The sequence below is a fragment of the Vidua macroura genome, chromosome 1, assembly GCF_024509145.1.
Source record: "Vidua macroura isolate BioBank_ID:100142 chromosome 1, ASM2450914v1, whole genome shotgun sequence".
Lineage (NCBI taxonomy): Eukaryota > Metazoa > Chordata > Aves > Passeriformes > Viduidae > Vidua > Vidua macroura.
Window position 1 is genome coordinate 127,206,141 of NC_071571.1, and position 13,423 is coordinate 127,219,563.

The 13,423-nt window shown below is 35.8% G+C and overlaps 1 protein-coding gene across 1 annotated transcript; it reads right to left on the reverse strand.

The window, feature by feature from the left end:
• Window positions 1–5,361: 5,361 nt before the first annotated feature.
• SLC7A13 (solute carrier family 7 member 13) lies at window positions 5,362–11,689 on the reverse strand. The gene is made up of 4 exons (XM_053988559.1): window positions 10,966–11,689; window positions 8,369–8,500; window positions 6,392–6,756; window positions 5,362–5,652 (listed from the first exon to the last, which is right to left on the reverse strand). Exons 1-4 carry the CDS (start codon window positions 11,687–11,689, stop codon window positions 5,407–5,409), a joined length of 1,467 nt encoding a protein of 488 aa, XP_053844534.1. The 3' UTR covers window positions 5,362–5,406.
• Window positions 11,690–13,423: the final 1,734 nt, after the last annotated feature.

Here is a 13,423-nt window from a genome sequence, read left to right on the forward strand (position 1 = left end):
TAGGGCTCATTTAAGTAGCTTTGCAAGAAGATTAAAAACCCTAGTCACTTTTAAATTTGCCAAACAAAACATTGATTTGTAGTACTGTAACTACTTTGTCAAGTCTGCAGCTTTGGTGGACCTCAAAATCACCTTCAGCTTTTATCCCAACCCATACTACAGAAAGTATAATGTGAAACTGGTTTAATAGGATTATTTTCCATAAACACAAATGAACTGACATTAATTCCCCTACTTGCTTTTAAATCATTATTAATTCAGTTTCGTGTTATCTGTTCCATTACTTTTTCCAAGGAATTATGTGACACTGACAAGTCTATAATTTCCTGGTACATTTCTTTTATTCTGTTTAAATATTGGCATGCTACCTTTCCTTTGCACTCCTGAAATTTCCCATGTAGCAAGAGTTACTGAAAATCAACATTAATAGTCCAACTTTTCAACAGTGCCTCTAAACCTGTAGGATACAGCTTATCCAAACCTGCTAATTTAAAAATGTTTCATTTCATGTTCCAAAGTAAAAATAGTTCCTGAAGCAGATACAGGTCTTCTCCCTACAAATTAAACCAGTAACAATGGGAATGCCCAGGATCCCTCATCGTTTGAAATAAGTTATAGAGGACAATGACAAGAGTAACTTCTAACTGTGAGATACAGAGGAGAACACCACAAGTGAATGCTCTTTGACCTGTTAGTTGTTAAAACACAGTTGTTCCTGGTTTGGCATATGTGGAAACTGGGATGTAGGGAACCTTACAATATCCACAGTGTATGCAGCAAACATAAGAGCACAAGTCAGGAGGTCTGAACAACTCATGGCCTAACAGCTCCAGGCAGCTCCTCATACATCCTCCCCTTTTAATCCAGAGATGCCAACAAAATATCACCACATTAAAGCACAAAAAGCTATGTACAGCTGTTCATTATTAACTGATCATCTTTTTATTGGAATCACAGTTAACACTAACTATGAAAAGGGAAATAAAACAAATAATTGCTGGAGTTTTTTGTTCTTTCTTTGTACAATTTCTGGGGTTTGCCTCGGAACGATTTTTTTTTTGTAAAGCAGTCAGGACATGTGGAATTAGCATGATGAATAATTGCAAGTAATTTTTAAAATAATACCAATAATAATTTTGTATTTTACATTGTCTTTTTAAGGAGATAAAGGACAAAAAAAAAAGGCAATGCAGACATACATACAAATATTGTGTTAGACACCTAGAAAAACAGATAGGGAGATTACATGTCAAAATGGACCAGTCATTACAGTATGGATAAAAAATTATCCACATTCTATCTTTACTACTTGTAAGGCTGAAGTTCTGAAAAATGCAAGTATGCATAAACATAGAAGAATTATGAAGTCAAAAACAAAAAAAAAAAATTAAAAATGTAAATAAATGTCTGATATAGTTTAGTAATAAAAGTTGCACTTCCATATAGCATTTTCTGAGATATATTCAAGTAGGAAAGCAGCTGAGACCAACTGAAACAAGCTACAATGTTGAAATATTGAATTGCTCTTGGCCAGAGTAGCTAACATGAGTTATAAATTTGAATTCTATTCCTTTATGCTTACTGCTTGGAGATGTGGAATGATCCAGCAACAATAGGAAATCTTTATAAATTTAATAGTATATTTGCTTCTTTGTGATTTAGCATTCTAAAACACTCAGGCAAAAGAAAGTCTACATTAAGAGAACATCAGTGACTCATATTCAGGGGATGGGCAATACCATATCTGGGATTGCTTTTTTAATGCTAATTCAGCTCAGCTGTGTGAGTCCCTTTCCAAGGGAGTCATTTAATGAGCGCATTCTTTTTCAGAAAATCCCGTTTCTCTCAGATCTGGCAATAAGTCAACATTTGTGTTGAAGAAAATGCTAAATGTGAGGCAGCCAGTCCCACATTTGCTGTGGAAGAGGAGGAATTTGATGTAATGAATGATGTAGAATTTGCAGAACAGTTGCTGGATTTAGGAATTTGAGTATTGCCCAAAAGAATACACATTGCTCTTTTTCTATAAAATTCTATGGCATAATGGAATAATTTAAATAATAAATTTTCAAAATTGCAATTAATTCTGTTTTCCCCATTTTCTATACCAAACTTTAAATCCTCATGCTTGATTTGTGGAATTTTAAAATCTCACAGTTGTAACTTAACATTTTAAGACTGTAAGTCTTAAAAGAATTGCAGCTACCCGCAGTAAGTCAGAAGTTGAGCTGAAGGATACCAGCTATTCATCTAAACCAAAGTGACTACGATAATTTGTCCTATTTTCCTTTTTGTATTCTTGGAACTTAGTTCCAGGGGACTATAGGCAGTCTGAAATTACTAATACGAAAAATCAGCTCCAAGGTACCCTGCCTTAGGCATCCAAAGTTAGTGAGCAATTTTGGTCATACTTCCTTTGTTTCCATCTAGAAACTGGAATGAAAGGAAATGGAAATCTGTATATAGTGTCTGAATAGTGTATGTTCACCAATTCCCTGGCTCTTTGCCCTGCTTCTAAGATAAACATCCATACTTGGACTTGAATCTCCATAAATCTCCATCCAGGTATTTGATGTGAATTTAAGGATCTCGGGGAACATCACAAAACTGATTTCTTGTGCAACGTACACATCAGCTTCACTTACTTTCAACAAGCAAAGATGATATCACTGACACAGCTCATGACAGTCAAGAGAAATTAGTGGTTGTTTGTGAAGTGCCTAGGTGCTGTCATGAGGAACACCACAGAAAAGTCTGTAAGATATCAACAAAGATATCAAGAGCAGCATTTGAGCGGAGAGTGATAAACAAAATGTAAGATCACACGTTGAAATGGGGAGAAAATGATAGTGAATTTTTTGGCACCATCCATTCATTCCAACAAATGAGGTAAGGGTATATAGAAAGAAGAGTTTATGATTTGATAATGCAAGGCCATTGAAAGGTGCCTTTGCAGAGGGGCTTAAGCTTGAATGGACATTTTTAATTATGACCTATTCTAAATCTTCTCATCTTGTACGTTTATGTGCCATTTCCTGGATTTTTGTTAAAATAAAAACTATCTACTTCACATTCCAGAAAGATACATAAATGCAATTTATTTCATATTACATTTCAATGGGTCTTTGAGTTCCCTGATTGGTTGGAACTGCTAAACCTCTATATTTGAAGTTTGTGTCATTAACAAATACATGCTTCAATTACTCAAACCATGACATATGTTGTCAGTAGGTACACAACTCATTAGGTAATTAAATGGATAGTTGACACATTGACAAGAAATTACATGGAAATAACACACCCAATTGAGCAACTTCCCCTGGATGCTTGCTTTTCCTAACTACCTGGTCTACAACACAGTATTATTGTTACATAAACTTTTTTTCCTCACAACTTTCACTTTTCTTTCACATATTAAAATATAAATTTAAATAAATTACTTGAAAGTACAGTTGATAATCTGTGGCACTGCCACACCTGTATTTACAAATCACTGATGGATGCTTTGGTCACAGTAAAATAATTTCTTTTACTTACAATTCAGTTCTTAAAATATAATTCCTCTACAATGATGAGTCTCATGATATTTTGAATTTAAACAGCAAAAGAAATGTTTTTCCAATAGTACTATTAAGTGAAATTAAACATTGATTCCTTTCTTGCATTCAGCAGGATCCAGTCTGCAGCTCAGCTATATACACTGCAGTCCTCACTTGTATGAACTTCTCTTCATACAGCTTGTTAAAAGGTATAATTTTTTTCTTCAAATTTTCATTCTGTGTGCATTATCACCTTGAGAAAAGCCACTTGCTATATATATATTTGTTTTAATTTGGGAACTCATTCCAGTACAAAGTCAAATCCTCTTAAACCTTTTATTGATGGCCACCCTCAACTTTGGGTAGCTGTGAAGAATTATTTATCTATCATTCCGATCTCTAAAATTGTTATACATCAGTGAATCGAGTATTCACTGATGTGAATAGTAGTAGCAGCAAGATTTTTTTCATTCTACTGTGTTATATGTTACTGTGTGTTATAATACACAGTATTACCCTGTAAGACAGTTTCACAAATACAATATCCATCAGATTACAGTGTAAGAGTGATGTTCGGCTGGGGCCATCTGCTGGTTGTGTTGCTGATCTTTCATTGCCAGATTTGGAAAATCACTTTATATTTGTAATTCTATTGTAATTATAAAAATAGCAGCATATATTAATAATCACCCACATATACATATATAATATGTATATACATATATAATATGTATATACATATATAATATTAATAATCACCTATATATACATATATAATGGTTTTATCTACTTTTTATTTATTTTTAAGGTTAAATATTCTGTGAACTTTATATGGCCCAATTATCAGAAGAAAAAATAATTAATTTATCTTGCTTTCATAAACAAAATAAAAATGGAGAGGAGAAGGCTTAAAAAAGCTCTTACTTCTCAATAACACCAAAAAGAAAGCAAGGAATAAAGTAATATTAATACTAAGATGTAAATGATTTAGAAAAGAAATTCACATATCTTTAGCTTTTATTTCTGTGATGAAAAGGATAAATAATTCTTATTGTCTTATTTGATACATTGTAAGATTTCACCTTGAATTTGTATGTGTTATTCTAAAATAGCTAAGATGCACCATGTCCAATTTTCTTGCTATTTAAAAAGATCTTAGTCAACTTTATGATATTCTTCAAAGGTTTTTATTAAAAATAAATTAATGCCAAAACAGTAGCAGATGAAAAAAAATAGTCTTTAAAACCAGAAGTTCTGATCAGTGAGCTACTGCAAACTAAGAATCCAGATAATTTAGTTCAAAGTGTAAGTGTATTTTTATAATGATGCTATTATGTATTTATTCACTTACTGAATGATAATATTGACAATTATTTGCACTGTGATTGAGTCTTATTTCTATTATTGCAAGAATTTATGCAAATTTTAACTGTGTTTTCAGAAGCAGGAGAAAGCATTTTACAGATTTTGCAAATTTAAGAGAGATCCTTTGCACCTATTAAATTAGTATACATATATATTTATGTATTTATACAAACAAAACCAAACATATATACATATTAACTTATTATAATAATGCCATGGTTTAGTTGATGAGGAGGTGTTTGGTCATAGGTTGGTCATAGATTGCTTCAAAGGCCTTTTCCAGCCTAATTGATTCTGTGATTCTGTGCCTATACATACATATATGTGCATGTTTGAAATATATGTGTATACATCTATATATGCATATATATCCTATATATCACATCTATATATGCATATATATCCTATATATCACACCAACATCTAAATTGTACTGTTTACAGTCTCAGTTAAACAAAATCCTTGGTTGGCTCTTAATTGTACTGAGATTAAATATCTGCCATTATTCACATTTGCCCTCAGCAGGTCCATCAGCAGGACAGACTTCTAACAGGAGCTGTAAGTGGCAAGTAATTTTATCAAGAAATGCAAAATGCAATTTAAAATGTATAAAAGGCAGATAAATAATAAGACTTCCAAGCATAAACAGGAAAGCATAAACATATTGCATGTTTGGAGACCAGACTATGGGAGCTAGAACTAGGAAGAAAGACATCGCCACCATCATAAATGGAACTGGTAAAAACACCTGTAAGAGAAAGAAAAGAAGTGGTTTAGGAAATAAATGAACGAACTATGATTTTTTTTTGCCTCATTCATTAGAGTAACAATGTGTTCTTTGCCACAGTAGAGTACCATTTCTCATGCTGCTATAAATTCACCCAGGACAAGAGTCATCTGATTCAAATTGCCTATAAGAGAGGAATCTTTTTAAAAATATTTGTTTAGGCTCCTTCTTTTGTCAAGGGGGAGAGACAGGCAGTACTGGAAATCCATTTGTTCACATATGATATTGTGGGTTCCTATATGACACTCAGGGCTGGGTGACTAGAAGCCTTCACAATAAGCATACACTTCTAACCCAGCTTTCTGACTGCTGGAGTAAGAGGAAATTCAGCCTATCCTTAATGCCTGTGATTGTGACAGGGAAGATGAGAGCAGACCAAAGTCTGATGAATTGAATGGCAATTGGTCCTATACTGTTCTTGTTAATGCTCCACACTGGTATGGTTCCACATTGTTTGCACATTTCCCCCATTCTGCAAAGAACCATCTCATGTTTTCAAGTTCTCTGGGGCAGAGATCTGTTTGTTTCTCTTCTTTTATAGTGAAGCAAAATTTTCAAATAAGGCTCTAAGCATTGAGATTATTATTTGTATTTTTGTGGCTATCCAGTTTGGATTTGCACTTCTTCAATGACTTTTGCATGCTACCCAGAACTCAAAAAAAAAAACCTATAAAAATATTTTTAAGTTAGATCAATTTACTTTGTATGGTCGGTGTAGATGAGGTTCCCGGTATCGAAGTACAATCAGGCTTGCACAAGTCAATCCAATCATAAGCCAGGCAGAAAATCCAAAGTAATTTGTTAACATAATAAGGTCAGAGGGGATGATAAAAATGGATGCAATGGTGGTTGAAAAAATCATGGCTGGTGCTGGTGTATAGGAGTGGACATTAAGCATGGATATTAAAAGAGGTAAATGTCCTGACTGACTTCCAGCATAGCTTAATCGACCAAGTGTGAACGTGCTGCAGTTGAGGGCACCAAATATTGAGACAGCAACAGAGAGAGGAATGATCCAGGCAACAGAGGGGATCACTCGATCAGCCCAAGTGACTGCCACAGCAACTGCAAGAAAGCAAAGAATCAGTGTAGTACAAGTACCATGTTCTGAATAACTGACAGACTCAACAGGAAAAAAACTTAAAATACAAGGACCTATTATTTACCGGCAATGCCTGCTTTTTCGTTGCAGTAGTCAAACACTAATCCAATCCTATGGGTATTTCATGCAGGAGCTAAACATTTCCTGGGAGGATGACAGCAAGGAGTGCTGCCTGCCAGAGCAAGCCAAGGAAACCTGCTGGGGCCAATACCACAGTCATGGACTGCCCAGCAGGCCACATCTCACGTCCTGCATCACAAACACACACAGCTGGGCAAGGAAAGAAAATTAACTCCTTGGTCCCTGGCGTGACCATGGTGGTGACACAATCTGCTGTTACAGGAAACTGCCAACAGGTGCACATCTATGTTCAGAGTCAACAAATGTGCTATTAATGAGATTTTGCTTTGGGTGGAACTGGGAAATGTGAAAGATTGTTTCTAAACAAGAATATTCAATATTGCTTGGAAATTAGCTATAGCTGATATTGTTGTGAAGACAATATTTAGTGTGTCTATAACTAAATGTCATAAGGAACATAGATCTTGCAGTGTCCTGTGCAGCATAGCAAGTTATTAGAGATGGGGAAAACAGTGCCTCCCACCTCAAAAAAAAAAAAAAAAAAAAAAAAAGTAATGAAGGAATAAGAAATATTTGAAAAAGTGCTATAATTTTAAGGTTATCTTCTCAGCTGGCATAGATAAACACAGTTCCCCTGGTATGCCAGCTGGCAGCTGCTATTCATGGATAGTCTGGTATTTGCTGCCTCCTTCATTGTAGCATACAAATGATCCATCTCTCCCAGCAGACAGCCTGACACTTGCTGAGTGATAATCTGAGGTTACTGAGCGACAGGTACACTGTTGTCATTTATATTAGTGAGCTTTTTTCATAGGAAAAAAAATTATTGATCCATCCAAATGAGGTATGGGTTTTTTCAGGCCTGTAGGTAAGGTCTGACAGCTCAGTGTCATTACACTGGGATTTAAAATGTGCTGCTTGGACAATCAAGGAGAAAAGCTCCCTTTGGAGCTTTACATGGCCAGTTTACTGGTACAGGATCTGAGACAGGGTTTATATACACTGGAATTTTGTACAGGCTCTTCTGAGAAGTCACAGTATTTATAATGAATAATACACACCCAAAATGGCTACATTTTTGTGTCCATAGTCTTTTCTATACTCCTGAACATGTTTGACTTGTCCACCTCCTAAAGAGCAATGGCTTTAGTCCAAAACTCAATAAGATAGAGAAAGAAGGAGGAGATAGGAAAACAAAGATCATCTCTACACTTGGGACCTGACTTTCACCTTATTTTCCAGGTTTTAATACACTTCTGATTTCTTTTTAGACTGTGTAGGGCAAAGCCAACAATTTCAACAATCTGCCTGCATCCATCCAATTTGTGTCATAGAGTGAAATTAAAGAAGACTTCTCTATTAAAAGAAAATGAACACAAATTTCTGGACTGTGAAGTTAGGTGAGCAGAAGTAACCCAGTGCATTGACATCAGATGGATATGTCAATGGGCCTGTCCTTTTTAATTAAAAAAAAAAAAAAAATGAAATACATACCTGAGGAGACAATTTCCTTAGGTGTGAGGACAGTCAGATATGAGATGTTCACTAGTAAATAAAAAACAATTACTGCAGGAATAGCAGTCATCACAGTTAAGGGGATATTTCTGCTGGGATGTTTCATCTCCTCTGAAAAATACAATTTAAAACAACAAATGAAGCAAGCAGTGTAGCTTCTGCAAGTGTTTTTCAGTAGTGAAGCTGTGCAGAGTTTGACAAGCTTGATACCAAAGTCCTGCCACAATCCCTAATCATGGCTGCTAAATTCTCTGCTTGTGAAGTCCTACAGTAGTTCTCAAACGGTTAATATCGAAGATACTTAAACAGTATTTTTTTACCTAGCTATTTTTAACTATTTTGGAAGGAGGGCTGGATGAAGAGCTGATTGATTCTCAAAATGACAAAACAAGTCATAATTTCCCTTTGATTTGATTAATCACATATTTGACTTACATTAGAAAAGTGATTTGGTAGAAAATTTTCAAGTAGCTGTACTTGAAAATTACTAGCTTAAACATGAAAGTTTAAAGTCACATTATTTATTCTGATGTCACCTCATGAATCCTGATCTGAAACTCATTGAGCAGATTTGCCTATTCCTACTCAAAACCTTTCTCTTTGCTCTTATATCAGAAGTAACAGAAAAGACCAAAGGTATAGACGTAAGAGCAATAATCAGTGGCTTCAAAAGGGGGCCATTCCCAGATGGATTTTGATGATTATCATCTTTTCCAGGGCAAAGATGGTGGAGGAAAATGGTTTAGTGCTAAGCCTGATAGCATAGAACTACTCTTATCAAATAAGAAAAAAACCCAAATTTTGCAGGTGAATAACTCAGGCACTGTCACGCATTCCTGGGCATGTCATAGTCCCAGCAAAAGATGGAACTGGTTTCCAGAAGCTTAATCTCAATCACCCTCATCTCAATCAGAAAGGTTCTTTTTCATTTCTTTCACTCCTTCCTCTTGTTCCCTCACCACTTCCCACTTCCCTCAGCATTTACAGACAATTTCCTGAGTATTACCAGCAAATAACTGATAGGAGGGAAGAAGTGAAAAGTGAAATGTGCAACTTATTTGAACTCTTTTTAGGAGACAGAAATCTGCTTCCTCCTTCACATTTGATTTCTATCTTCTGCTCAGGACATCAGCCTTGAGCTATGATCCCTGTGCTGGCTGTAATGCATAGAGACAAAATCGAAGGACCACAATAGTGGAATTCAGATACTATCAGAGAATTTGGGGTTTATTTCAGATATAAAAAAATACACTTAGTAATTTTGAGCTCAGAAGAGGATAATCACCAAAATTTCCAATTTAAATTTATCTTTCCATCCATTTTGTTGCTTATTGCAGTCTTGCCAGCCAGCTGGCACCTGATCCATCAGCCGAAGCTCACAGAAATGAAGCTATTGTTGAAGCATAGTAAACTCAGTTTGGTTCAGAACTATTTCATAGGTTACAGCTTTCTAAACAGCTGTGCTGCCCAGTGTATGGCATTTATTAGTACTGCTAACTGATCAGAATAAATTAGTATTTTACCAGAAGTCTTGTATTTTTTCAGGCTTACAAAGCCAAGTGCTTGTCTTTAAAGAATCCCTAAGTTTTCAAAACCATACTTTCCTGATTAATATAATTTTTTTTAATTGCAGCCTATTTTTAAAGCTGGAGTACCTGGATTAGAAAGACAACAGTCAGGTTTTTAAACATTAACCAAATTTTCACACTATCCTCACCACTGAACTTTGTGGTATGCATTTAACACATTCCATTTCTTTAATATTTTACATGATAGAGGTCAATGGATACAAATGGTTAAAGATATAACAGCAATATGCACTTGCTTACAATGTAATTCCATGAATCTGACGATACTATAAAACTCTTATTGATTTAACTTGTGATGTGAATACCTAACATTATGAACATCATCTCTGTAGCTTTCACGAAAAAATGCTCATTTATTACTGCCACATGTCAGCAGATACAGAATAGGGAAATAAATAGATATTCAAAAACCTTTTGAATGTTAAAATTGAGCGCAAATTCTATGAAAAAATTTATACCATCTTCCATAGACCTCTCTTTATATACTATTAGACTTCAAAAGTCTATTTTCCCAGAAAATATATCCCATAATATTACTACATTCTAACAAAAGTCAAAATTAATTTGTCCATATTCAAACCAGCTGCATAACCTCAGCTAAGGCACAGATGTTTAAATCAAAATTATCTATGCACCCATAGTTTGGCATGGATAACTTAAAACTTTCCTAAAAATACACTTACACGGACACTGAGAAAGACAAAATGCAAATTTTTAAGGTATGAAAAATCCTATTTATGCATGAGAATTAAAATTAACTATTATGATTTCTCTTTTACTTCCCTGAAAGTGTCAGCTTGTTTCTGCACAAAAAGCAGGAATTTTCCCTAGAGAGGAACAACACCTCTTCTACCAGCCCCAACAAACACTCATGTAAAATGAGAAGGACCCTGTGGTCTTGAAGCAGAGACAAGTTCTCCCAAAACAAGCTGAGGAACGCAAGAACGAGAACTGCAGAACTAAATCTAAAGGAGAGGAGCGGAATACCTGCCATATAGTTGAGGGACCACCAGCCGCCATATGCGTACAGCCCCTGGAAGAAGGCTTCGGCAACCTGTGAGGCATTGGGGATCTCTGAGCCAAACATGTCCTCAAACCTGGCCAGACTCTCCTTTTGCCTGGTAACGAGGAGAACTATGCCACCGACAGCAATCACAGACAAGGCCATCATCTTCAGCAGAGTGAAAACTGCCTGCACCCACGCAGACATTTTGACGCTGAGGCCATTCAAAATCCCCAGGGACCAGAGAACGGCCAAGGCCAAGCACTTCTTCAGCACATCTGGCGCAGGACAAATGCCATAGAAAGGCTGCGTGGCATATTCAGCAAACAGCAAGGCTCGAGCAGCATTTGATGCTGGCTTGGTGAACGTTGATGCCCAGATAAACATGAAGGCAGGTAGGGATCCAAGGCCTCTTTTAATATGGCTGTATTCTCCTCCGGAAAAGGGCAGAGCGGTTCCCAGCTCTGCATAGCAGAGGGCACCCATCAGAGAAACCAGCCCAGATGCGGTCCAGATCATTAGAGCAACGCCAACATTGAGTAAGGAATGTTTTAACACCCCTGTGGGAGACACGAAGATCCCTGCTCCAACAATTGATCCTATAATAAAACTTACCCCATCAAAATAACCTATATTTCTTTTGAGTTGCATCTTGGCTTTTCCTGTTCTTTGCACATCTTTGGGGTCATTGTTTTCTTCTTTTCCCATTTTTTTGTCGTTTTTTTTTTTTTCCACAGCAGATTTCACTTTGTTGTTAGCAGTCTGTCATAGCCCTGCTTGCTAGTGAAATGTTATGGGAAGCTTGGCTTAATCATTCAGAAAAGAAAGCATACTTTGGGTTTTGATGTCTCCTGTGTGAAGATAATTAACCAAATACTTCAAGAAACACTGGCAAATCATGTACATGTTGGTTTAATATGTACTTCAGAAATTATTAAGGTCTGCAGGTATTTTTAAAGAAAACAACATTAAAATTAATGCACAGCAAATGCTCATTTCTCAGATGATTTTCATCAACAGATTTCACTTTGTTTTATGCACATCTTCAGAGACAACTACAAAGGTGAGTAAATGTGACTTCTACGTCAACCCGAGGGAAAGAGGAAGGATATGGCAGCATGAAGAAAGAAATCAATCTTCCATATATTATTGACAGTGACATGGACAATAGATAAACAGCCTGGCACTACTTTTCCACCATCTATATAGAAAATGGACAGTGATAACAGTGAGTATGTTTTGCCAAAATCTCATCAGTCACTGGGTATATTACAGCTTGTTTACACTTCCCTCATTAAATACTGCCCTAGAAAGAAAATTACAAGTTTTATTCCCAGTTTTTTTCTGAGCACTCATTGTTAGACTAGTACTCAAGCACGTCCTATGATCGTTGGACACTGCTGTGAGGGAAAGAAGCTGTATCATAATTTGCATTTCTGCATGGGGGCTGTGGAACAGAAAGAGGAAGGATGGAAGTTCCCACCGGTGTGGCATATGTCTTTTAAGGTGTGGCTGCTGATTTTTCTACATACAAATCAATCTGTTGTATATTTTGCGTTAGGAGCTTCTCTTCAATCAGAAGCATAAACAAATTACTTTTGTACAAAACATGCAATTATTTTGTTTAAAAGATGTAGAGAAAAATGGGCAGAAAGAAGAAAACTAACTGAAAAGAAGCTCAGCATGGACCCCAAGGGTTGTGTAAGTGCCCAAACTCGTAACTGCGAAGTTCTTACTTTTTCTCAGTCAAGTTGCAGAATCAGTTTTGTCCTGCAGGTCAAAACTCAGCAGTGCAGTGAACAAAACTCATGCTTTTACAGGGATCAACTTGAAAGACACAGTGGTTCACACCAGTCTTGAACAGCAGGATTTCCACTCAAATACAAAATAAATTCATCTGAAAATTAGTTTATATAATATGCCATCATGTAAGAAACCTTTGGCTAAAATAGGCATGTGCACAGACTGTTCTTTTAATTGTTTCAATGACCCCAAGTGGGTTTCCTTCACCACACAGAAGCTTTGCAGCATGGTCAGTGACAGAATCTACAGCCCCAGAGCAGCTTCCAATCATAAGAAAATTCTTCCATTTTCTCCAAATCCCTGCAGTACTCACTAAATACTTTCACCTTACAGACTATAAAAATTGTAGTTCTACAAGAAACACACCTCTACTTACTAAAACTTGCAAACATTTAAAATTGCATTTATTAATTTCATAAACTGTAGTATGTATTTAAGTATGCATTTACCATGCATTTTTAAAATTCACAATAATTAAAATATTAATTATCTAGTATTCATGATTGGGAAATTCAGCATGGCATATGTTTTACATGGTTAAAATAAGTAATTTCTTGTTTTATTTTCTGAGTCTCCTTCTCTGTGAAGGCATACATATTAATTGATATCTAGTAATCTTCCAGCTCTCTGTATTCTGCC